The sequence below is a fragment of the Symphalangus syndactylus genome, chromosome 19 (assembly GCF_028878055.3).
Source record: "Symphalangus syndactylus isolate Jambi chromosome 19, NHGRI_mSymSyn1-v2.1_pri, whole genome shotgun sequence".
Classification (NCBI taxonomy): domain Eukaryota; kingdom Metazoa; phylum Chordata; class Mammalia; order Primates; family Hylobatidae; genus Symphalangus; species Symphalangus syndactylus.
The window spans coordinates 16594227-16621084 of NC_072434.2; the positions used below are offsets into that span (position 1 = coordinate 16594227).

General features: G+C 47.8%; 1 protein-coding gene across 9 annotated transcripts in view; it reads right to left on the reverse strand.

Moving 5' to 3' along the window:
• Positions 1 to 4510: 4510 nt before the first annotated feature.
• Positions 4511 to 26858, reverse strand: part of SRGAP2 (SLIT-ROBO Rho GTPase activating protein 2) — a 253770-nt gene continuing 231422 nt past the window's right edge. For 3 of the 9 annotated variants that reach the window (XM_055234718.2, XM_055234719.2, XM_063613643.1), the window contains exons 18-23: positions 22534 to 22758; positions 18412 to 18491; positions 15518 to 15698; positions 13903 to 14049; positions 9993 to 10317; positions 4511 to 7906 (exon numbers count right to left, since the gene is read on the reverse strand). In XM_055234718.2, the coding sequence (XP_055090693.1) occupies positions 7523 to 7906; positions 9993 to 10317; positions 13903 to 14049; positions 15518 to 15698; positions 18412 to 18491; positions 22534 to 22758 (1342 nt within the window). In that variant the 3' untranslated portion in view covers positions 4511 to 7522. The other 6 variants (XM_055234723.2, XM_055234724.2, XM_055234725.2 and 3 more) reach the window with 4 other exon arrangements.

The following is a 26858-nucleotide window of genomic DNA, read 5'->3' on the forward strand; positions in this document are numbered from 1 at the left end:
AGTTACTTCATGATGGGGGGAGCATGTGAGTTCCCCACCAAAGCATTTATTTCCTGATGCAAGACCCTCCCAGAGCTCTACTTTCTGGCAGTGTGATTCTGTTAGTCTGGGTCCTTGAGTGACTGTCCTGAGCTGAGTTCCCCTGCTGGTCCACAAGGGACATTGGCTTTGGTGAGAAATCAGCCTTTGTTGCTTTAGGGCACCGAGGTTTGCTACATAACTTAGACGATCCGTAATGTTTACCCACTTTTTTCCCTGATGAACCTGCTGGGTCCTCACCAGCACTCTTCCTTTCCTCTCTCCATCAATCTCTTTCCCAGCATATTTAGCACATTCAAAGGCAACTACCATGTGTCTAGCACCTACTATGAGGCAGGCACATAAAGGCTGGGCATCCCATCAGGAGCCTGGAGGTCCAGGATGGCATGGCAGATGCTATGAGTGGCAGACGGGCAGCGGGGAGGAAGGTGATCAAGAAGGGCTTTCCAGAAGGGTTGCTTGGCCAGACTTTAGGAAGAGGGGAGTTAGGCAGAGGAGAGGGGGCTAGGGGAATGGAATTCCAGGCTGTGGGCACATGTGCAGAGGCACAGAAGCATGAGAAGAGCTGGACTGAGGCTGAGAAAAGGGGGAGAGGTAGAGGTGGCCTGGAGCCATGTGCCGTGACAGATCAAGTTTCCTTGGGCATCCTCTGTGAGGTCACATCCTCTGTGTGGACACTGTGAAGCAATGTCTTGCCTGTGCCCCAGCCGATAGCACAGCCGGTTGCATCCGAGAAGGTGCAGGGGGCTGGCAGGCTCCAGAAGGGAAGAGGAAGTCTGTAAGAGTCCCCACCATGTGTTCCCAAGTGGCTCTGAGGGGTCCTAGAAATAGAAGTGGCAATTCAAGGGTAGTGCAAGGACCAGAGGCGGAAGAGGGTGGCCCTTGACAGCAGCTGTCAGAAAGCAAATCTCATGTGACTTCTACAAAGAGGCCAAAAATATAGTGGGAAGGGCAGGGGCTAGCTCCATTGCCATGGAGGTTTGAGTTCAGATTTTACCACCTACTGTGGATGACCCTAGCGCGTCACTTAACGTTTCTCATAGGGCTGGTTTGAAAGTAAAATGAGATGAAGCTCCTGGCACCTGATCCGCTCTGAAAAGATATTAATTTCTTTTTCCGCCCCAAGGGGCTTGAGCCAGTTTTTCACAGCTGACTCGCCTGCCCAGTGCCTTAAAGGGGAGGGGAAAGGACTTGGGTGCTGGTGGGGATGCATATGGAAGAGGCTGGGGGGCATTGCCAGGCCACACGTATTTGCTATGCTCAGTCACAAGGGCGAAGGGCTGAGCGACGAGGTCTCAGAGCCCGGCTCCTAGTCACCTTCAGGGGTCAGCTCTGGCCAGGAGCTTTGGGTGCGGAAGGAGGGACAAACACTGCAGGCAGGCTTGCTGCTATGGCCCCAAGCAGTGGGACAAGCTGTGAGGCAGCATCCAGGCCACTGAAGGAAATTGGCACCGGTGCCAGCATCATCTCTCTTCGAGGAAAAGCAAGTGTTTCTCTCATTGTCTTCACTCTTCAAACCTCCTCTGCACTGTTCCCTCCTATACTGTCAGCTAAGGACCTTGCCTTAAATTTCGCTTAGATAAAAGAAGCAATCAGAAGGGAGCTCCCTCATTTCCTCCCCCACATCCACTGCCTGCCCTGTGTCTGTACTCACCTGCCTTCCCTCCCACGCGACAGCAGGAAGTGCCTCTTCTTGAGCCTCTTCTAGTGGCCATGGCCAACCCTCCCGCTTGTGCCCTGCAGCTCACCCTCTCCTCTCCTGCACATTCATTCTTCCCGTTCTACTGCGTCCTGCCCACCCCACCAAACAAATGCACCTCTGCACTGCCCATCTTACCCTTGTCTCTTGATGCTCCCCTCCCCATTCAACGAGTTGTCAAGTTACTGCTTTTTCCCTTCCCATTTGCCACCTAACCCACTCCAGTTGTACTCATTCCCCCTCTGCTGAAAATGCTCTTGTCCAGGTCACCAATGATTCCCTTTCTACGCCAGCCTCACTTTACCCCATTGGCATTCAACAGCAGATTCCCCGCTTTGTTGAAGCATTGTCCTCTCCTGCTGTCTGTGACTCTCTGCTTTCCCAGCCACCTACCTCTTTGCCACTTGCTCATTCCGCCTTCTTTGCTGGCCCCCTTCCTCTGCTGCATTTCTTTTTTTCTCTTCTTTTTTCTTTTCTTTTCTTTCTTTTTTTATTTTTTGAGACAGAGTTTCACTCTTGTTGCCCAGGCTGGGGTGCAATGGCGTGATCTCGGCTCACTGCAACCTCCACCTCCCGGGTTCAAGCGATTCTCCTGCCTCAACCTCCTGAGTAGCTGGGATTACACGCATGTACCACCACGCCCAGCTACTTTTTTTTTGGTATTTTTAGTAGAGGCGGGGTTTCTCCATGTTGGTCAGGCTGGTCCCGAATTCTAGACCTCAGGTGATCCACCGCCTTGGCCTCCCAAAGTGCTGGATTACAGGTGTGAGCCACTGCGCCCTGCCCCTCTGCTGCATTTCTAATGATCGGGACCTTCTCTTTTTTCCATCTCCATGTTCTTCCTGGGAATCTCTGTTTGAACACATCTATAATGTAATAGCTTCTAATACGTTTTCAGGTATTATCTACCCCCAAAACTCCAAATTCATACATCCAAGGGTCTACCTGATATTTCCACTTAGATGTCTACCGGTCATGTCAGCCTTGCCAGATCAAGCAGAATACTTCATTTCCTGAACAACTTCTATCTTATTACAGTTTCATTTTCAGAGTAATACTCATTTTGCTTCTTTATCTGTCCTTTCTCATTAGAAAGCTCCATTACCTGTTTTTTTTTTCTGTTCAGTACCATATGACAGTGCTTGCACAGAGAGAAGCTTAATGTTGATTGACTAAATGACTGTCTTTAGTATATGTAATATGCCAAGGTTGCTAACTGCTGAGTAAAAGGAAACGTCATATACCTATGAATATAAATCAGGGGATTCCAATCTTTTGGCTTCTCTGGGCCACATTGGAAGAATTGTCTTGGGCCACACATAAAATACACTAACACTAATGATGGCGGATGAACTAAAAAAACTGCAAAAAGAATCTCAATGTTTTAAGAAAGTTTATGAATTTGTGTTGGGCCACATTCAAAGCCATCCTGGGCTGCGGGCTGGACAAGTTTGATTGATATAAACATTTAGGTTAGATAGTCTTAAAAGACTGTTTCCTAAATTCACATACATCTGGTCTCTATTTTTGGTTTCTATCTGGATGGAATGGGCTTGTGTTTTGACAGTGTTCATTGCCACTAGTTTCCATCCAGCCCCCATCAGGACATATGAGATAAAAAGAACCATATATGGATAAAGAGGACCTAAAAAGCATAGCCTGCCTTTGCCTCAGGACCCTCTGAAAAGGGGCTCTTTGGTCCCCTGCTCACAGTCTACAAACTGGCTCCATGTCACAGCTATTACGGGGTGCTCCTGGCCATCCCTATTCTCCCTGCACTCAGGGAGAATTCATTCCTACCACAGAGTGGCACAGCAGCCTTGGCCTTGACTTGCCCGAGGCCAAGGGCCCAGCAAGAGAAGCTCAAGATGTAGCGGTTCCATGAAAACAGGGGAAGGGAAGAGACAGTAGGCTGGAAGGGCATAGCAGAGCTGAATAAAAGATACACGAGTAATGGATAGGGATGATAAACCTAAGAAGGGGTTGTAAAGTGTCCTGTCTAGAGCTGGGGGTAGGACTCCTTGCATTATCACTCAACACAGGGTACCCACTTGGAAAGATGTGATCCATCCCCAGGGGCATCTGGTATTAGAACAAGCCTGCTAAAAGTAAGTGTCAGCCCTAGGGGCTCTAGGATTTGTTTGAAGTTGTTACCTTGAAATAACTTCACCCTTGAACTTAAGCTCTGCTAGACTCACAATCTGTAGGAGAGAAAACATCACCTGTATCCCCCACTCCCACCAACAGCACAAGCATATTGGTCAGCTTTTCTCCCAGAGGCAGGGGGCTGTCAAAGGCAGAATGACTCAGGGCTTTGGTTGTGGGAGAAACAGAATCTCTAGTCACACTTGGTTGTAGCTTGTCAAGTTTCTAAGCAACTTCTTAGGCCCCACTCCCTGAAGTGAGGAAATCTGACTAGAGATAGAAATGAGAACAGTCCTTATTGAAAATGAAGAAGGTGGATTCTGTGAAGGAAATGGTTCTCATGGCAACAGGCAGTCCAATGGTGAGCTGGAAGACTCTCCACAAATCCTATGAGAATCCACACACAGGCTAAATGGAAATGCTGGGGAAAAAACCTCCCATTCTAAATGCAAGTGTGCTGTGCCTTGATGGGGAGGGAGAAGGTGGCTGGCTGTAAGGTCATCTCGTTGCTCTCTCTGTTGCCAGGCAGGGCTCTGTTAGCACAGACGAATCAAAATCCCTCCTGGGCAGCTGGAGTGCTGAATCAGAGATTTCAGAGAGGAGAGAAGGGATATGAACTGCAGCATCGAAACCTAAAAATGTATTTTATTTTGAAGTTGTGCTTTGGATTTTCCCCAATCCAACATCTGTTGAGTGACAGTCTTAGGTTCACACAAAGCATCTCCAAGCATACATACAATATTCCAGTTATCAACACTATTTTAAAGAATATACCATTTTACACAAATGTGACATACAAGTCAGACGCCACAACATTGCGATTCCCTGGAAGATGTGACTTCTCTTCTGCACAGGAAGTAGATCTGCACCAGCCCTTCCAGTGCTCTGCGCATCCTGGTGCTGGCATCACCGCTCCTCATCTCCTTGGGGAGAAGCCAGGGCGCCCTGAGGAGGTTGGCTGAGACCAGTGTTTCCAGTTTACAGGCTGCTGGCTACAAACTCCTCTACTTTCTAAAATGGGATGCTAGTAGCCCCACCCCACCTCTCTTCCCCAAAGACTGACCCTTCAGAGTCCACACCAGGAAAAGGATCCATGCCATGAGGGGTGGAGCAGGGCTCTTTGAAGCATCATGCTGGTTTCGGCAAGCATAGCTGAGGAAGGCTGGTCTCCCTAGGCCCTGGATGGCCAGCTCCTTTTGGCTTTTCGGTGTAAAAATCACAGTGTGCAACCTCAATTCCAGTTGTTTGCAGTGAGCTCTGCCGAGAAGGACTCTCCTCCTACCGGTTCCTAGTGCTCTCGACAGGACCATCTCACAGGTGTCAGGAGCACCAGAGATGGGGAAGACAGCTCTGTCCCCAGAGTTGGGTTTAGTAGGTGATCACTCACACACTGTTCAGTTTATGATGCAAATTAGCGCGGATGGACACTGATCAAGGGGATGGTGAATACGAGTCGTGTACAGGGTTGAAAGAGAAATAAGGCAGGAGCAACAGAACAGGCCCAAAGCGTTGCCATTAAGAAAGCTTTGCTTTTACTTTCTTAGAGGGGAGTGTGCTGGAGAGAGGGAGAAAGGGCAAGTGTGGGCACCAGTTTTGATCAGTTGGATTGAAAGGAATGTAAAGTGAAAGATGGGGTTTCATTTTCAGCAAGGAAACAGATCCTTGGGTATGAAAGCCCCCTGTTGGCTCAGGACCTGTGTAGGCCCAGGTGACAGGCAAGAACAGGTCAGCAAACAGCAACAAAAACCAAGACTGTGGGTTGCCTCTTCCAGGCTGACTCCCTTCACTGAAGCAGTTCTTCAGTTCTCCTGCCTAGCACTTGGAAATGTTTCTCTGGTGCTGCAGGTTAGCCTTCTTATTAGTGATTTCCCACAAAGCACCTCTTTTCCTTTGCACAGGATTAAAAAAAAAAATCCTACCACTTTCCATAGATCTAACTACCAATTTTGCATGTTGGTCCAAAAAGAATCTCTTCTAGGTCAAAGATAAGAAAACTCAGATTTTCCTACCTGAATGGCAACCCACCATCTCTCTGGAACTACAGAAAATAATAAGGCTAAAATATAAGTGCAGCTTTGAAACCAGAAAACACAGAGAAGAAGGATGAGTTTCAGCTTTAACTCAAGTTGCTGTCTGCGACCCATGAGCCTGGCTGTGGATGTGTCTGATCCTGGTACTCCTGGGATAGCATGATGCTAGGGGGGGCCAGGACCACGGGCACCAGGTTTGGAGACTTAATTGGAGCAGACAAAGGTATGATTTGTGCATCTTGGAAGGCAACCAGAAAAAAGGCCAGAGTAGAGCCAAAATATTCAGCATTCAAATTTTAATTTTCTTTAGATTCTGGCCTTGGGAAGACTTGAGAGCCTGTGCGGTCAGAGTTCCCTTAGTTGTCCTTGTTTGGATAAATGAAAACTGGTTTTAAGAGGTAGGGTGTCCCTTTAATCTAACTAAGGCCCTCTAAGCCCCTGTTGGTCCCTGAAGAGAGAACTTGTAAAATAACCAAACTAAGGGGTGGACTTAAAACAAGTTTTCATTTGGGAACAATTTCTGGATTAGCAAAGCTGAATTTAATTTTTTAATAGGATAATGAATTTTATGTTTTATGCGCCAAAAACATTAGGAGGAAAAGGGACCCATTTCTTACCTTTTCCAAACCTGCCATAGACACAATAAAACTCTCTGAAGACTCTTTACCCTAAAAGGAACCAGCTATAAAACTGTCTTATACAGGAAAATGTCTTAAATGGAAAATGGTCCATCAGAGACAAAGGTAGGAACCCGAGAAATGTCTATACATTCAGAAAAACTTTAAAAGCTCCTTAATAAGACTGGGGTGTACTTCTAGGGGATGGAGGAGAGCAAGAGCAAACACCAATGACCAATTCACATCAATGGAAAGAACACAGAGAGAAAGCCCCCAACCCCAAACAGGTTACGGGATTGTCCCATCCTGTTGTTTCATATGATGGAGAGATTTCAAAGGCTAGGTTCTCTGGCCCAGACAGAACAAAGTTTGTAACGGAAACAGAGACCCCTGGTGGCTACTGTGTGAACTGCCACAATAACTTACAAAGAGACGGGTCTATGACCAGGAGAGGCTACACATGCCAGAGACTAGAAAAACGTGTGTGTGTGTGTGTGTGTGTGTATGTAATGTGTGTGTGTGTGTGTAAAATATGTGTGTGTGTGTAAAATGAAGACTGGACTATACATGATTCTCTATAATCAGTTCCCAAAGCAAGATGCCACTGAAAGCTGGATGGTAGTAGCCAACCATCTGGTCAAGGCATCCCCGTGGTGTGAACGGACTGAGACTTGAGCCCATGTCCTCAGGACTGCCTTACCAGATTTCACAGTGACCTGATAATGAAAACCTGTCTCTGGCTAACCTAAGAACGGTATGGACTGCAGCTGGTTGAATTATGACGACTGGGGGAAGCAGAGGGCAGTGGGAAGGGAGAGGCGATACCAAGGGTTTCATTCTCAAGGTTTTGGGAGACACGGGGAGGCTAATTCCTGCAAGAACAACTTAGAACCTAATTTTCAACTGAAGTCCCCAAGCTAGTTAAATAGGAAGATTTTAATAACAGTCAGTCCCTACAGTCCCCTTGTCTAGAACAATTAAATTATTATCCCTCAGACAGTACAAGACTTGTCAGTAGACTGTGGGGAAGTTGAGGAGTTGACACCAGGGCTAGTGGCATTTGTTTTGGGGAAGACAGTGGGCTTGGGCCGTGTGGCTGGTGGTTTGACTGGGGCAGCCATCTTGACAGACTTGACAGGCCGGAAGGCGCAGGCGATGTCCCCAGCAGTACTGGCGCTGCGCTGGAAGGCGGGCTCGGGGTCCTTGAGGAGCTGGGTGTGCAGAGGGCTGGAGGGCTCCGACGTGGGGGCCACCACTGGGGAGGTTTTGAGGGGCTCCAAGGTGTCCAGAACCACGTCAGGGGTGTGCTTGACACTGCTCTGCCGTTCTAGCTCCCGTAGCTCATTCAGGGCCGAGTTCATTGTTGCCTCAATATCCTGCAAAACAGGAAAAAGGAGGAGGTGAGGCAAATGAGGGGAGAATTCTCCAAGGAGCCGGTTTCAACAACACAGGCCAAGGCATGAAGAAAGCGACCGTAAGATGTCCAGATTATTGTACTTGGCCCAAATCCTTGAACATATGAATGCTCAGAAAGTGGGGAAAGGGGGACGGAGAGATTTTCATTGTCATGAGATTTTTTTTTCCTTTAGAAAAAGTAATTGATTTTTTTTAGAGACCCTAGATTTTAGAGATAGATATTGAAATACTTATCGATGAAGTGACATATAATCTAGTGGGGAAGAGAAACATGGACAAAGTAAGAATGGCCAGGAGTTTGGTCATGAGTACATGGGGATTTGTTATCCAGTTCTCTCTGCTTTTGGGTAGGTTTGAAATTGTACATAATAAACACTTTTTTAAAAAGTGGTAGAGATGATATATGATCTTTATTCTCTTGGACTTCAAGGCCAAAGGTGAAGAGGGTTAGTCCTTCCTCCTCAGGGGCTGAGGAAAGTTGCAGGAGCCCAAGACACCTCCCCCCGCCCCTCCTCCCCAACTCAGGGCAGTGTCCAATTTGAAACCATTTCCTTCCAGCCATCACCACTGAGGGGACCAAAGAGTGACCAGGAGGGGGAGCCAAAGCCCACGTAGGTGAATCAATTGCCTGCAAATCAATGGAACCCTCTAGATCTTTAGCCAACAGCAGTCCTAGCCCAGGGACTCAAGGCAGAACCAAAGAACCTTTGTATGCAAGCCAGCTGCCTTCCAGCGAGACTTCCCAGCTCTCCGCTCCCTCCCCATAAACCTGTGTCTGGCACCCCCAAACTACCACAGGATTTCTTCTTGGGATTAGGTTCACATGGAAAGATTTTACACATTCTAAGCGAAGGTCTCTGGTTAAGGTTTCTTTGTCCTACAGAGTGATGCATGCTTTCTGTTCACAGTGATTCAATTTCACTCATCCCTATGACATTCTCAAACCTTTAAAATGCTCAGGAAGAACTCCATCTCCCTCCTCCGTTGCACTCTACAGCTAGTCTGTCCCAGCTGTCTATCTTTCCTGACATTCCTATTAACACCTGGCTAGGGAGGGAGCTGGGAGGATTCCCGTAGTGCAAGGCAGATTGCAGCCAAGAGCTTAAATAGAGGCACAGAATAGAAGGCTAGCAAAGCAAGACATCTCAGGCCTGTAGCTCAATACTGGGCTTGCCAGGTCCATCTCCGTAAGCAGAGAACCACAATTAAGCCAAGAGAGACCATGCCCAGCCTCTATCACCCCCTGGAAGATGGGGTAAGGAGAATCTCAACTCAGCTGAGATAAGAAGGCAACAATGAGCCCTTAGTTCCTACCTGGTCTAATGAAAATTATATAGTTGGGAGAGACGTCTGAGTGAACTGCTTGGAGTGGCCCCGGTAGTCGGATTTTTAGAGGTGGGGTTGGATCTCTAATATTTCATGGAAAACAGAGAGTCATCAGTGTGGTGCATACACAGAAGGAAGACCCTGCAACCAGGGAGCTCATCTCTATAGCCTCTGGAGGCTTGGGCTGCAAATCCTTTTGGTTAACAGAGCTCTCTGCAGCCAGAGTATTTTTTTAGGTCTTTAAGACCAGGTGCAGGTTCTTAATTGATCATCTACCCACTTGGTACCAGAGACTAGCCTTAGGAATCGGGATGATGGTGATGGGCACAGCAATATAAAAATGTGACCAGGATTACACCTGAGCCTCAACAGTCGGGCAGTTTCACTAAAGTCTACCAAGGTCTTTAGACTCAAAACTTGGGCTATCAAAATACTCTTAATACTGGCTTAAAAATTACAACAGCCTTCCTAATAGCCAGTGTATGAGCAAGAAGCTAGGTTTCTTTTATTCTGTCTTTAGGTTCTTCCTGGGGAGAGAGGGACAGGCAGACTTCTTATTAAGCTGTCTTATCGGGTCCACATGTCCAGAGTGGACATATACTCAGTATATCACATACAAAATAATCATTCTGTTTCAAGTCCTGTCATAATTAGGTGGGTGGCACTAAGTGGTAGTGATGAATGTAGACTCAGGCTGTCTGTCCAGGAGCCCACAGTTACCTGAGCAATGACCTCAGGGTCCATGGGCCGATGGTTATTGAAGCTTTTTGACCTTCCTGCTGTGGCAGTCTTCCGGATCTGTGGACTATCCAGCCGATTCTTCAGGGATGAGTGGCGGCTGATGGAGTTGAGGCTCCCGTGCCCACTGATGGAACACTTATCTGGCCCTTCTTTGGGGAGACTCTGGCTCATGATGGGCTGGGAGGATGGGCGGCAGCTAGCCCCCACCCCTGGGGAGGAGGAGTCAGTCAGGGAACTGCTCAGCCCATGGCTGTCACTCCGAAAAGTTTTCCGGATGCTCCCAGATTCTGGACGCTTCCTTTGCCTTCAATCACAAACAGAAAGGGCAGTGTGATCAGGGAGCCCTGGCTCCAAGGAAGCTAGGACAAGTGGGAGGGGGCACATGTTGGCACCCAGGGACTTCAGAAGGAGAGGGACACAGAACTCGTTCTCTCCTCGGCTTCATCTTCTCTTGCATTCTCCATGTCTTCATTCCCTTGCCACCCCCAAGCTGGGTGAAGGAGAAGTGGATACTTACTTGGTGGTCACGGGCTTTGTGTTGTCAAGATGTAAGTTGCTGTCAGAAAAAATGTCTGATTAAGCGAAAGTTTCTAATGGGAAAGAGATTCATGGAAAGGCCCCTTCTGTGACCTGCCATGAACAGAAACCTAAGGCCCCAGGTAGGAGAAGTCTCACCATCACCAAAGAGGTCAGGATTGCTGGTAAGAGGATAGTTAACTTTTCTAAATTTTAGCATGTCTCTTTTTCCAAAAAGACTGTAACTGTTTTGGGCTCTGGCAAGAGGCCGTTGTTGCTTATTCTGTAGGCATGGAGCAGAATAGTTTTCAAGAGGCAGCAATACTGCAGAGTTGGGGCCCAGTTTGTGCGTTTTCTTAGTGTGGAAATACTTCTACATGACTCCCAAGTCACCGAGCACTGGGCTGAACCCTGGATCTGGGCGAATTTGTTTCAGACCACTTCGGGCTCTCAGACAAAACGGCTTGGCAGAATCCTAATTACATGGGTGTTGCCTGCTGCTGGATAATTTCATTTTGTCTTGGAATCAGATCTGAAAAGGTCTAATCTAAGAGGCAATGAAACTTCTGATTTGGATGGCTGCTGAACAGCTCTGATCTTGAATCTAAGAGAGATGGGGGCTGAGGCAGGAGTTGAGGTGGAAGGAGGGAAGGGGTCAGACTCTGAAGACAAGGAGCTGGTTTGTGAGGTGGGAACAGTGCTCTAAGCCAGTCCCAGTCCTGTTCACTGCTGAGGTCTTCCTCATCTTTCTGCCTGCAGGGCCTGGCCCACGACCTGGCATGTATCAGCCACTCCGTGAATCTGTCCACTTGGCAGTTTTAGGCTTGTGAGTCAGCCGCTCTCGAGTGGAAAAAGGATGTTCTGAGTCTTCTAAGGCCCTGCTGAAATGAACCCCCTCTCTGCAAGGATTTCCCTGGCACCACTAACTCCAACTGCACTGGCATCACTGCACCACTAACTCCAGTTGCAGGAAGAATGGACCCCTCCCTCCTCTGTACCTTCAGAGCATCTGATGCTACCTGTCAGTTACCCATCTATAGGGTCTTTACCTTGCCAGACTGTGAGCTCTGAGATCAGGGACCTCGTCTTTTTTATCTCTGAATAACCACCAGCAGTGCTTGGCACAACAGTAGATACTTAATAAATGTGTACAATTAAATGGAAGTGCCACACCCTAATAGCTCTTTGCTGATTTCCTTTTTCTGCTTGAGGATGGCTGACTCATGGGCTGAAACTGCTGAGAAGACAGATTTATGGGGTGGCTGTGGTGTGCCATGTCCCGGGCTAGGCCCTGGGGATGTAAAGAAAAGGAAGATATAGTTCCTAGGTTCAAGGAGCTCAATCTGGTGGGGGATCTGAGTGCAGCGTGAGTACCAAAAGGTACTCAAAGTGCCTTTGGAATACAGCATAAGGGCACCTCACTTAGCCTGGGGAACTCAGGGATGTCAGAATGGCTTCCCCAAAGAGCTAAGTCTTTGGACTGAGTCTTGAAGGGACAGGAGGAGGTGACCAGGTGAGTAGACAGCAGGCGTGAGGGCCCAGGGGTGAGAGAGAACCTGGGCACTCAGGAAACTGAAGAAATTTGGGAGGAGGAGTGGTGTGGGGGGCAGGAGGTAAGACTGAAAGGCCGACTCACTCCTAAGGGCCAGACACGCCCAGGGGCCGCCGCTCACCCACCCACCAGGTGATGAGGCTTGTCCTCCAAGAACCCCATCCCAAGACTCCTGACACCAGCAAGCAAGGAGTTCAAGGGAACCACCTTAACTTTCTACCAGATACTCTTTTTTTTTTTCACCATTTCAGTTATTACTCTCTACAATTTCTATGCACAAATGGCATCAAATATATGATGGCTTAAAAATATGTACTTAACTAATTATCTAAGTCTTCCTCCCCCAACCCCGCCTTGGTTTCTGAGTTAATTATAGGATCACGACCTTTTGACTGTAGGGTTATAATTTAACATAGAATTGTAACTAAGGAAAAAAATGTGATTAGCCCATAGTTCCTTGATATTAGCTTGCCCGCCCAGCAGGGCAGCGTGCTGGAGGGAAACAGAAACTCCTCAATTTTTTTTTAACTGGTCTGAATTAAATTATAACTACACTAAGTAAGTGATCTGAATAAACGACTTTACTAACTTGAGGGTGAAAGAGATGGAAAAGAGCCACGTGCCCCAACCACTCCCCCTGCTACCGTCTGGGTGGAAAAAAGCCAAGAGATCTGGGAAACCTGGTATAGTTTAAAAACAACAAGCATCCTTTATTCTCCTTCCAGTCTCAGTGTCCAGAGGCTACGGTTAACAGGTTTTCAAAGTGCAAATCATTTCATTCCTCAAAAGCCAGAGGGGAATAAAAACTGTACATCATCTCCAATCCATATTCATCAGGAGCGCCCTGGGGCTTGTCATCCTGCTGGCACGGGGCCAGGTTTCAGGGTCTGGCGGAAAGAGGTCTGTAGGCTTTGGGACTTGGTGTCTGGCCCCTTGAGATGAGATTAGTTCTCCAATAACCTGAATGCCTCTTGGGGAGGCGGCAGCACGCAGGCGTAGAATCCCTCTGGGCAGCCAGATCGGGCGTGGGTGGAGTTTAAACCCCAGGATGTTGCTAACAGCCACAATGAAAGCTGGGGGTCAGAGGTAAGAGCCTGCTGAGCAGGAGTGGGGATCTGCAAAGGGACTAAGGGGGTGGAATAATACAAAAGGCCAAAGCAATGGGAACAAAATGGAAAATTATTTCTCCTGGTGTGAAAGGGCAGAAGAAAAGGGAGCTAGGGGTTAGCCAATGAATGAAGAGCTCAGGACAAAGCTTTCCTTAGGGACATCGTGGCCTCCTTTCCTCCACAGGAGTGAATGCAGGACAGGGGGAGGAACAGACACATGATATCTCAATAAACCCACCTGGTGTAACATCAGCCTAGTAGAAGCCACACACAGACTCTGAATCTTTGCACGAACATGGGTCAAGGAAGACAGACATCAAAGACTATTATTTGAGTATGGATTGGAAAAAAGAAGGCACCTCTGAGAAACAGTACAAAACCAGGTTGCATAAAGTGACCAAAGCTTTGGTCAAAGTTTTAGCTGTAAGACTGCCACAAAGGTCTGGGTGGACAGACACTGCGGGAACACACAGTAAAGCACCCTTCCACAGCACGAGGGCAGCTAGCTGGAGACCTGGACCTGCCCCGAGGCTTGTAGCAGCGTCCTCAGCCCTGTCCGCCTTGCAGCAGCAATGACCACATGCAAACTGTTAGGCTGGGGGAGCTGGGAGCCCTACGTGCAGCACAGGAATGGAGATGGGGGTTAGGCCAGAGGGTGAGGCTGGGTGTTGCAAGTCATTCAGGGGAGCAGAAAATGAAAAGCAGAGCTTACTTGTTGATGTTTGCAAGATAAATATCGGCTACATGACCCCCACTGGGACAGCTGGCCCCCGCTCTGGCTGTCACCTTTTCTTCAGGTGGCTCAGAAATGACCTCAATCTCAGACTTGGGGCTGGACCTCTCCACGACACCGTCCTCGCTGGGGGAGAAGGGGCAGGCAGGCAGGGAGGAGGGAAAACAACAACAACACAAAAAGCAGTGTTAAATCGGCAAGATGGCCCCCCGACACACACGCGACCCCACACAGCTCTGAGGCAGCAGCGACACCTGGCTGGGCTAGTTCTGTGAGCAGAGGCAAGGAAACCTAAGGGCCTTTGAAGGGTCGTTTAAATAAAAATAAATAATCCGCTGAGTTCTGCGGGCTCCTCAGCTCCTCGGGAAAGCGTGGCTAGGGGACACCTGGATTCGAGGCATCTGCCTTCTACCCCATGCTGCTTCCTGGGGAGGCCGTGCTGGGGCGGCCTCCTGGAGAAGGAGGCGGCAAGTCCAGGTTGTGGTTTATCGGCTGAGGTCCTGAGCACTGCCGGGTAAGGACAGTCAACTGTGTGGTGGCTCTGGAGACGGCGGCGTCGTGGCAGGACACCGCCACACACTGTCGTAGCACCTCTAGCCCCGCTCAGAGCATCCAAGCCGGTCCCAGGTCTCTCCACTGCTCTCCTGGCCCCTCTGGCTACTGATGACAAAGAAAGCCCCTTCTCCCCCACAATTCATCTTCTCTTGATCCTGTGGTGAAGTCATAATGCTAAATTTGGGAGGGTCCTGTCCACGCACAGATTGCCACCAGGTTTGCGATGCTATCAACAGAGGGAGGATTTCCCTGCAGAACGAGCCGGGAAGAGGCTGGGAGGGTGCAGACTCACTCAGGATATCAACCTTTAAAAAATAATATTAAGGGAAGGACTAAAAACACTGACAGCATCGTATCCAAGGGAGGGGAGCTGGGGACAGGGGGCAGGCTTGGGTGGGCCCACGGGACAACTGCTTCAAAGTGTGAGAATCAACCAACAGCCTTTCAGACGAGATCTCTCTGGGATCAGTTCAGGTTTCCTTTGTTCCTTGACATCCTTTTCCCTCCTTCCCCCATCTTACCCCAAATCAACCTCATCTCGGTTAAATGAACTAGGTCACTTCCATAAGGCTGCTTAAGCCGGATTTCTCCTAGAAAACCAGTCATTTTAATTTGCAAGTGGAAGAGTGGCTCAACAAGTTGGGGTGAGCATAGTTGTTTAAAAAAAAAAGAGAGAAGCAAAAATGTTTTCCCAGCCTGATCTTTCGAGAAAAGAAATATAGGTGGTCAAATAAAAACCCCTTGTTATCACTCATCAGGTATAAATATGGATGAGTGCTGGCTGGCTGGCAGGTTTCTGAAATGACTGGATTAGGGGGTGATTTGCAGGGGGTGCAGATAGTGGAGAGATTTTAAAAAAATTCTCCACTGAGTGCAGGGAGTGGGGCGGGGGGGCTCTTCAAGGAACTGTGTGAGCCTCAGACTGCACTGGACCCCCCAGGGGTTGGCCTCCCTCATAGTCCTATGGCTCCAGAAACGAAGTCTCACTCCCATTGAGCAGCTGGGGACCACCCCCAAAGATGCCATGGGCCCAACGTACGTGTCTTGGACCACGATGTACTGATGGGGGATGAGTCCGTCGATGCCATTGTGCCGGCCTTCCCACCAGTCGTCGGAAGCCCGCTGGTAAAGCAGCAGGGATGCTCCCTTCTTAAAGGACAGCTCTCGGGCTGTCCGGCCCACGTAGTCAAACTTGGCAATGGCCTCGATGGGCTCACATTCTGAGAAGGGTGGAAAAGAAGTAAACACAGATTCTTGGGACCTGCAGACTCAGGAAACTGGGTGGAAAGGCTGAATTAGCTGAGCTTACAGTGGTGGGAAATAACTTAGGGAGAAAACGAAGCCATGGATGATCTATAAAGCAAGTAATTCTCATGCAGACTGTACCATTATCCTGAAAGCACTGGTATCACCTTTTACCTGCCTTTGCTCACACTGTTCCCTCCACCAGGAATCTTCTTCTCTCTTATCTGCCTGATGAAACACACCAAAACACAACTCAAGCTTTTTTTTTTTTTTTTTTTTTTTTGTGAGGCGGAGTCTTACTCTGTCGCTCAGGCTGGAGTGCAGTGGCTCGATCTTGGCTCACTGCAACCTCTGCCTCCCGGGTTTATGCGATTCTCCTGCCTCAGCCTCCTGAGTAGCCGGGACTACAGACGTGTGCCACCACGCCCAGCTAATTTTTTGTATTATTAATAGACGGGGTTTCACCATGTTAGCCAGGATGGTCTTGATCTCCTAACCTCGTGATCTGCCTGCCTCGGCCTCCCAAAGTGCTGGGATTACAGGCGTGAGCCACGCGCCTGGCCGCATCCCCTGCTTTCTACAGTAACTTCTTTGGTGTTTCCAAAGATCTTCATGCTTTGACGTCTATCATCAAACTTGCCATACTCTATTTTTAAGCATTATTTCTTTTCTAATTATATAACAATTCCAATAATTTTGGAAAATGTATCAAACTGTATTCTAAATATTTTACGTTATCCATTCCCCTTAGTAAGTAGAATGTGAGCTTTCTGTCTCTCTATAAAGAGAAAATAACTTGCCCAACCAACTCTTCAAGGAGCAAAATATGAAAATATATTTTGTGACCAACCTATGAAAAACATGCACATGAAAGTAATCTGAAAAAGTAAAAGGGGTTTACAAATGCAATGTATCTTTATTTTTGTGTGGGCTTCTGTCTCCTCATCTGTAACATGGAGATAATAATAGTGTCTTTCTCATGACGTTGTTATGAAGAGTCAATGAATTACAATTTGTAAAAGTGCTTAGAACAGTGTCCGGCCCATAGTAAGTGGTATGTGTGCATGACTTATTGTTATCATTATCTTCATCTGTGCTAGGCTGCAGGTAGAGATCAAAGAGCAAAGAGAAGGCTCCCAGAAAGCTGGAACCTGAGATGAAAGTCAGCTATTCTGGGAAGCAGAGGGAAAGGCTGCTTAAAAATAAGGCCATGCCTAGACGGCCCTAGCTGGTGGGTCTGCTTCTGCACAGGAGGGGTTGGAGATTTCACCATAGGAGGCTGGTCAGAGAAGGCCTGTCTAAATATACCCATCTCAGTTCTCTATAGCCTCGGGTGCATTACTCAACCTCCCTGACCTGCATTTTCTCAACTGTAAAATAGTGGCCATATATTTTTCACTAGAGGTTAAGAGATAACATATATAAAGCCTCTAGCAGCACTGGCCACCAGGTAGGCTCTAACCCACTACTCATTTTCCTAGTTCACCTACTCCCCTCCTCGAATGTAGCAAATGATCATATGGATCCTTATGACATCAGGATCTAAATAAGCAGTCCTATTTTTTTTTTCTCCTTTAAAAGCTGGCCTAGAATTGCAGAATTCCCAGCAAGGCAGGGAACAGGGAAAGCTCCACAGACTGTTGCCATTTCATTCTTGTGCCCAGAAAATTCTGAGGCCCCTTGTCAGCTGCTGAGACCTCCAGAGCCCATGTGATCCAGAGGAGGTATGGAGCTTTTGGAAGCAGGGGAGATGTGCTGGCTGGACAGACCCTCATAAAGCATGGGCACTGCTGAGGGGCCTAAGGATGACAGCTGAGCATTCCTCCCCTTGATGCACGCCCACCAGGCTGCTCGGCACTCGCATGTCTGTACTTTGGAAAGGGTCAGTTTTTCCAGTCGGTAGGCGTGAAAGCATGTGGTTTCTGCATCCTCATTCCCACTCCCTCTGGCTTGCTTCTATTGGGTTCTGGGCACCCAGCTCTGCTATTTCCCACCCCAGGCTTACTTTTTTTTATTTTTATTTTTTATTTTTTTAGACAGGGTCTCACTCTCTCACCCAGGCTGGAGTACAGTAACACAATCATAGCTTGTTGCAGCCTTGAACTCCTGGGCTTAAGGGATCTTCCTACCTCAGCCTCCCAAGTAGCTGGCACTACAGGGATGCTGCACACCACCATGCCAGGCTATTTTTTTTTTTTTTTTTTTAAGAGACAGGGTCTGGCTATGTTGTCTAGGCTGGTCTTGAATTCTTGAACTCAAGTGATCCTCCCACCTGGGCCTCCCACTGCTGGGCTTACAGGCGTGAGCCACCGCATCCGATTGCTCACCGTTTTTCAAATGAACTTTCCTTCACTTTGTTCTCCAGCTGTCTGGCAGGAGTCTAGGCTATGATAAGGGACCAACATCATGCTGCACTCAGGACAGACAAGGAGCTGGGAGGTGGCGCAAGAAGGCTGAAGGACTATGAAAGGCCTAGTTCTTCACCTCTGGTTTAATACAGAGCAATTCTATCTGAGAAGGTGGGCTACCTATCCAAGGAAGGAAGGGAATGAAATTGAGACAGGGAGCTCTCTGCCTGTCCTCAGGGGACCACTGGGCAGACAGGTTCATCAGATGCACAGGATATATAATCACTTCCTTCTGCCTCACCCCTGGTGTCCCCACTGACCAGGAAGCAGGGCCTCGTACCGTCATCGCTTGTGTGGTGCTCTGCAGTCACATCCTGGGTTGAGTCTTCAACCGAGGTAGTCTCTCCATGAGGGCTATCACTGCAACAGAAGCAAGAGTGACAGGGACATTAACATGTGCTTATAAAATTTTTGTCTTCCCCTTCATACAGCCTCCCTAGTGTGAGGGCACTGAATCCATCTTATGCTCTCTATATCCTAACTGCACACAATAGACAAATGCTTATAATGAAATACAAAGCTCTAGAGTTTTTCCAGTCTAGCTCCTGCTACAAAACCACTTGAGACTACTTGGAACTTAGAATATCTCAAGACAAAGGGAAGCCCTTTTGAAGGTATAAACTAAATTCTTTAGAAAATAGAGAACAACTCAACTCCTCAAGGTCTGATTCTCTACGTGAATTCATTCCTGGTTTTCAAGGGGGAAGCAGGGTGGAAGGGAAACACTGGGTTTTGGCATCAGATAAAACTGGATTCGAAAACCAGCTCTGATACTTGGTAGCTGTGTGATCCTGGGCAAGTTATTTAATCTCCTTAAGCCTCAGCTGCCTCATCTATAAACTGAAGATAAAGATCTATATCCTCAGCTGTGTGAGGATTTAATAAAGTAATTTAGTCACAAGTTTGGCACAGAGCGGGTGTTTAATAAATAGTACTTGCTTTCCTTCTTTCTCATTTTGCTTGATGCCTCTAGGTTGCTTTGCAGTTCAGACTGTGAACTGGTGAAACAGTGGAAGTTGAGTCATAGGAGTGGGTGGGAAACAAAAATAGGGGAGGAATAATCTGCTATGGGCTAGAGGGCAGGGGAGAGAAGCTGGGTCAAGTTCTTGAAATAATTCATGAAATTTAAAATCATTCAGGGTAGGTCAGGCACAATGGCTCACACCTGTAATCCCAGCACTTTGGGAGGATCATTTGAGTCTAGGAGTTTGGGACCAGCCTGGGCAACTTAGTGAGACCCTGTCTCTACAAAAAAAGAAAAAAAAAAAAAAAGCCAGTGTGCATGCTGTGGTTCTAGCTACTCTGGAGGCTGAGGTGGGAGGACTGCTTAAGCCTGGGAGGTCGAGGCTGCAGTGAGCCATGATCATGCCACTGCACTCTGGCCTGGGTGACAGAGGAAGATCCTGTCTAAAAAAAAAAAAAAAATCCTCCAGTGTAAGGAATCGAGAAAGGATAGGGAGGTTACTAGGAAAGTCATTTCTATTCCTGATCTCCTGGCTCATGGACTTCAGAATTCGTGAGGATGGGCACCAGGAAGTTCTTACTTCCTGAAAAGTAGAGAAAATGTTCATTTCTAAAGTTCTTCCTCTGGTAGTAGGCAGTAACAGGTGAGGCTTTCCAGGCAGTTGTGTGAAAGCACCATCACCCACTCAGCCTGGCAGCCTGGTCGCACAGTTTCCACCTTGGAACCCTCCAGCCTCTTTCCCCATGGGATGGATCCTACACTCCTGGAAAGTTCCTCAAAGACTGGGTGACCAGGTCAGAACTCGTCCTATGTAGAGCAAGTCACTTCCAAGGAGGTTTCCCAGGCTCCAGAGAACATTCTAGAAGAATATACATGGAGATTCCTCTTTGTCAAAAAACATAGGCACAATTTTTCACTGTCTTCTAGGGCTAAAAACCATCTGATGAATCTGATGCATTTTGTAATGTTCTGGAAACCTTTGAGATGGTGGGGGTGGCGGGGGAGAGGTTCAAAGGCAAACTTTCCCTCAGGGCTTCAAGTTTATTTACACAGCCAGCCAGTAAGGCAACAGTTCTAAACTTCATTGAGCTATGGAGGGCTTGTTAAAAAACACTGCCCCATCCTCAGAGTTTCTGTGTCACTGGGTCTGGGTGGAGCCAAATAATGCGCATTTCTAACCAGTCCTTTGTGACACAGATGCTGTTGGTCCAGGGACCTCACTTTGAAAACCACTGCTTTACGAGAAAGGCAAGAGGATGCTTTCTGAGGTCTCTTCTAGCCCTAAAATCCTATGCTTCTCTCGAAACACACCCCATCCCCAGCCTTTGCCCTGTGCACCCACCAGACCCAAAAATACCTGAGGCCTCAGGAGCAGTCCACCATGCCACCCAGCAGGTAGTCCTAGAAAACTGGTTCCAGTTTCAGGACTGGAAAGTGTGGTGAAATGGATTTGTCTCTCCTCTCCACAGCTGTGGGGAGGACATGTGGCCTGGTGCTCTCCTTTCCATGGCTGTTTGGGTCTCCTGACCATTCTCCATTCTCTTCTTAGTGCTCTATCTCCCCTTCTACCACCCTCACTCACCTCCTTACTGCCTTAGCTCCCGGGGCTGGCACTTCTCTCGCTTCCAAGGGAGAGGAGAGGCCATGAGCCTTCCAGGTGGGTGTGAATCTAGCAGTTAGAAGGTCCCTCTCAACCCAAGGTTGCTGACTCTCATTCCTCAGGTGCTTCTAGCCTCTCACACAGTCTGTGGTAGTAATGTTCCCTGACTAATCTTGTGGTTTTTTCCAGAGCCTGCTAATAAATGTCGAGTGCACAAGAAACAGGTGGGTAGGTTGGGAGACTACCTTGGAGGAAACTGGAGGAAGGCACCTGCCCCTGTGAGCCTCACCCCTCCAGGACTCTGCCCCACTGGGCTGGGACTCAGGGGCCAGGGCTGTAGGGGTCTCTGTGCCCTGGGCACCAGACCAGAGCCTGCAGTGGTTTGATGTTTGAGAAGTGAGGGCGGAGGTTCTGCCTGACTTTAGAAGGAAGGGAATGCTATTCTACAGCTTTTCACCACTCATGCAAGGGGGAAAACCAAAGCTCTAAGTCACATGCACAAGGACAGCTCCCTGGAGCTCATCATCCAGTAGGCTGAGACCTAAAGTGACCAACAACCTCCCCAGTCACCACCAACCATCTGTCGGTGACAAAAAGCTTTCTCTCCCAGCTGGCCAGCATAGGTTCCTCCAGCTTGGACCCAGACACTGAAATCTGCAGTACAGCAGACAGGGATGAACCCAGGGATGTCACTGATATTACTATGTTCACACAACACAAATGCCACTTTCTTCACTCCTTGGGCAAGAGGCTATTCTGTGGGGATCAGGGAGAAGCGTGGACCGATTGGCCTCTAATTAAGTAAACAACCTCCCCTGTCCTCCCCTACCTCAGTCGATAGCAATGGGACTGGCCGAATTGGTTCCAGATGTTGAATTCAGACGGAATCCGATTTGGGCTGGCTTGTGCTTTCAGCTCAGGCTGAAACACTATTTAGGGGAAGAAGGGAGGGGGAGGAGGAGGGGGAGGTAAGGGATGTTAGGGATTAAAAGAGAGAGGCAGTTGTCTTTGTGTTTAGTGAAAAAACAACACTGTAAATGGTACCATGGCGGGTGGCATGGGGTAACGGACTGTACCCTGTACAAAGAGATGAGATTGGGGTTAAATTCCCATCACTAGAGTGGCCTAAAATACTGTTACTGGCCTTTCTGGGTTGCAGCTACTTCATCCATAAAATGGAAATAGTGATTTGTTCTTTGTCAAACAGAGGGGTCTAGCAAAGATATATCCCAGGGATTCCTTTTAGATCTCTGTTCCGAAGCTAGGTCATGGAAAACCTGGCCCCACAGAACGGAATGCTGCTTCAGGGGAGGACCATCCTTAACCTGCCAAAAACAAGGCTTACCCTTCTTTCTCTTCACAAATTTCTAAAGTCATTCTGAAGTGCCAGATTACAAACTCAGTCAGGAAATTATGCCTTTTATCTAAACTCTTCCCAAAAGGAAGGGAATTCCCTGGGACCCAGGATGGTTTTTCTCAGAATACAGAGCACAGAGTAGAAGCCCGAGAGACACTGTTGATGAATAAAGATCACTTCTAGATGCAACTTTACAAAAAGTCCTTTCTTAGAGATTAGTATCACAATTAATGTCAATATCTTTCAGAATAGTCCCTTGCCACTCAGAACTCATCAAAAAGGGAGATGGCAAGAAGTGGCATTTAGTCTGTGGGTGGGGCCGAGGTGGGGGCTGCCTATACCATCCCCAGACCCTAGCAGCCTGGGAGTGAGGAGTTGGGAGGATCTGGGTGTTTCCCTTTGGTTTTCGTGTGGCCATCTGGCTCCCATGCCAGTGTGTGCTAGTGAATCCCTCCCCTCCTCCCATCCCAAGCCCTCCTACCAGTAATCCTCCATGCTTCCTCCTCTGCTATAGACAGGGCCCTCCAGCTCCCTGGGGCTTGGGAAGATGTTCTCATGCTGGATGATGATGGTTTTGATCAGCTCATTCACGTGGGCTTGGCAGGACACCTGGTCGTGGCCCTCTGGCACTGACATCAGCGAGGGCCCGAAGCAGATGGCGAGGTTGTAGGGGTCCATCATGTTCTCTTCACTGAACTGTGATAAACTGGAGGAGAAGGGAAAGGGGGCAAGCTGGAAAGCTCTCGCATGAATGCCCAGAAAACACAATCACAGGAGGTGCTGCCAAGAGCAAAAGCAGAAGGTCCACGAATTGCCACCTGCCTTTCTGGGTGTCAGAGTCTTTCCAGAAAGTAAGCTGGGGAGAAGACTGACCACCAGAATGGTCATTCAGGAGCTCAGGAAAAGCAAACTAGAGGCGCTTGCTTGCAGCTCTGACTCCTTCTCTCTTTCCAGCTCCCATTTCAAATTCTACTTACCACCCCATCCTCATCCCTACCCCCGGATCTTATCTATCAAAGGCCACATGACCTTGAGAACATGTCACTCTGCAGAGCTGAATACGGCTGCTACACACCAACACACTAAGCTGCCAGGGCAGACGGGGACCCTCAGGCTGCCCTGGTAAAGATATGGTCAGAGGCACAGGCACTGTGCATTGTGTACCTTCTTGCATAACAAAATAATCAAATTATTAGGGATATTCCTTTCTAGCCTCTAGACTTATTAAAAAATAGCCAACTGATTAGCTTTTGTATTCCATCAAGCCAGTGAATTTCTTCCTAGAACAGCGAATGCAATTGTTTTCGTGTTCATAATCTCCTTCTATATTATTACATTCAGGATTTATTCAGGAAAAGGTCAGCATGCCATTTGGCTTCTGCTTGGGCTTCCTCTGGATGCGGGCTGACTTCATTCTCGGGTATTTATTTATTCTGGGAACTCTCCCCTTCTCAGCCAGCAGCTGTTCCAGCCACACCTCCAACCTTGGCCAAGGACCCAAGGCCTTCAATGAGCCACTGCACCTGATGAGTCCCGTTGGGCTTTGCCTGTCCAGGCATTGAGGGCTGGGCCAGCTCTGGATACCTCCCCAACACAGCCTGCAGAGCTGTGAGCTCTGCTGAGGAGTCTCCCTTATAGGCATGGGCAGGATTTGATTCTGAGAAGGAACCAAAGGTCCTCTGTTGGGAAACGAGGCCTGAGACTCAGCTGTCTCCATCTGAGTAGCTGTTCTTCAGAACTGATTGCAGAGTTTGTTTCTGTAGTGTACCCCTCATCCAGTTTCACATTACAAAGCCCATTTCCCTCTGACTCAGTGGTTCTCTCCCCTCCTGGAGATGTACCCCCTGTCCGTTTGCGAATCACTGCAGGACTTGAAGAGTGGTATTATGGACGTGATGGGAAAAAAGAGTTGAGAATCACTGTTCTCTAGAGCCTAGAATCAAATGCAGGAGAGGCCAGCAATGGGGGAGGTTACGAATCTCATTGGACTGCTTCACAGGAGTTCTTAAAAGTGTATATAATCCTTTCCTGGATCCTGAGTTCAAAGAGGGCAGAGATTTAGAAAAGACTAGGGGAAGTTTCTAAGTCTACTTCCTAGTCAAATTAAAAAAACTGGGGAGAGACAGGAGCGATAATTACCTTGGTAACCTCAGTGTGAACAACTGAGGCATGAGGTGCCACAGGCTTAAGCTGTAGCTAATCCAAGGCTGGCCAGTTCCTGGTGTCATGAAGGGACAAAGAGGAGGAAGGCCTTGATACTTTAGAGTGATCTGACAATGTTTTGGTAACATAAAAGAAAACCAGTAGTGTCTGGGAAGCCTGATGGTCAAAGGGAAACAAACTCTAGTCCTGAGAGTCCTGAGTCAAAGCTCTGTGAAAGATGAAAAATGTTGGGAAGCCTGCTAAGGTAAGGACTGTTCAATTCATAGGTGGCTACAATGACCAGGAGCTTGAAGAGGACACATCTTCGTGGACTGTGGTCTCGTGAATCTAGGTCTATTTTCTTACTCCCATCAAAATACAGACTAAAATCCATTTTTCTTTTTCAATATACAGTGGGAACATCTAAGTTTAGGGGCTGAAGCAGTGGTTCTTTTTTTTTTTTTTTTTGAGATGGAGTCGCCTGTCTGGAGTGCAATGGCATGATCTCGGCTCACTGCAGCCTCTGCCTCCTGGGTTCAAGTGATTCTCCTGCCTCAGCCTCCCAAGTAGCTGGGACCACAGGCATGCACCACCACGCCTGGCTAATTTTGTATTTTTAGTACAGAGAGGGTTTCGCCACGTTGGCCAGGCTGGTCTCAAACTCCTGACCTCAGGTGATCCACCCGCCCTGGCCTCCCAACGTGCTGGGATTATAGGTGTGAGCTACTGTGCCCGGCCTAAAGCAGTGGTTCTTAACTATTTAGGGGACACAAGTTCCTTCAATAATTTTATAAAAACCAGGGATTCTCTCCCCAGAAAAATTCACATGTGTGCGCATATAAATGCACACAGTTTTGTGTAAAATGTCATGGTGTTAATAATCTTTGAAGTCCCTGAAGGCTGTGTCTAGTGTAAGAGTATAAAAAACTGGATTTTTATTTTTAAAGAAATATCTAGGCCAGGCACGGTGTAATTACAGGCTCACACCTGTAATCCTAGCACTTTGGGAGGCCGAGGTGGGTGGATCACCTGAGGTCAGGAGTTTGAGACCAGCTTGGCCAACATGGTGAAACCCTGTCTCTACTACAAATACAAAAAAAATTAGTCTAGCGTGGAGGTGTGCGCCTGTAATCCCAGCTACTTGGGAGACTGAGGCAGGAGAATCGCTTGAACCGGGAGGCAGAGGTTGCCGTGAGCAGAGATTGTGCCATTGCACTCCAGCTTGGGGGACAAGAGCAAAACTCTATCTCAAAAACAAACAAACAAAAACAAACAAACAACAACAAAAAACAAAGAAATATCTAAAATGGATAACATTAGTAACAACTCTCTGCTTTAAAATTTTTGGTGTAGACTTATATTCACTCATGCCATGTCCTCAAAGAGTTCTACTGTATTTCTACAGTTTCAGTTCATATTATTAGTGAATTCTCCTAACTGATTTGAACTCATCTTTTGTGCTTCATAAAAAGGTTCAGCATTGTGGTTAGGAACAGAGGCTTTTTGGGGGTGCCAGGATTGGTGTGGGAAACTTACTTTTTAGCATGCACTTTTCTGGATTTTTAACTTTTTTATGATATGCAATTACCTCTCCAGAGGGCCCCTGCTAAGCTGTACTTGGATTCCAGACCCACAGAAACTGAGATATTAGCTTTTTTGGTTCCTTGAGATTGACAGTGTATCCAATCCAAGAACAGACTGTAGCCAGAAATAAAGAACACATACATCCAGGACTCACAGCAATGAAGAAAAAGGGTCCTGATGGTCTGGGCCCAGGCAGAGTCTGCATCGGGAGCTACCTGCCAACTATTGCTACCCCTGTCCGGAAGTGCACGCCTGTCAGCTGCTGTCTTCCTGTGGAGGTGGTCTGCTTTATCATTTGTGTCCTGCATTCTATTTATTATTTTAGAAAACACTTTCATTATTAATGCTGCATTTTTTTAATGTTAACATTTTGATGAGCAAATTGATCTCTTTTCAATCAGAAAAAAAAACCCAATAAAAGCAAAACAAAATGAATAATTTGAATTGGTGCAATTCCTATGCTGTCTTCAATAGTGGCTGCCATCTCTGCAAGCAGCAACTCTGCATGGATGCTTAGTCTATTGTTTCTCCCCACTGTACTTTCACATATAGTCCCCCAGCCCTCCCTGTTTTCCCTTCATCCCCATTTGCTCACCACTGTCATGCTCCTAGCTCTGGGGGCACAGACTAGGCTCAAGTTGAGGGCAGGTATTGGTCTCTGAGGGGAGACAATGACTGGTAGCCCTGAAGGGACTAACTCAAGAGTAATTAGCAGAGTTTCCAGGCTGCATGTGAACATGCTGTGTGACTCACTGGGGTGTTCAACCCAAAGGCAGTGGTGGTGCTGAGTCAGGGCTTGGCCAATGAATAGAGCAGACACAACCATGTGGAAGAGACAAGATGGGGAACAAGGACCCTCTGTAGCTCTGCAGGGCCAGCAAGGGGGCTACATGATAGTATGGGTGCCCCAGAAAAGGTCTCAAGCTGGGGCCACTAACCCAGATACCTGTAAGGCCAGGTTGACCACAAACTTGGAAGCAAGCTGACACTTATGAAATGGTCTCTAAAGTTGTATTCCTTTTAAGCAGAGACTAACCTTGTAGAAGGCATTTCATTTTCACAAAGAAATATATGCAAAAA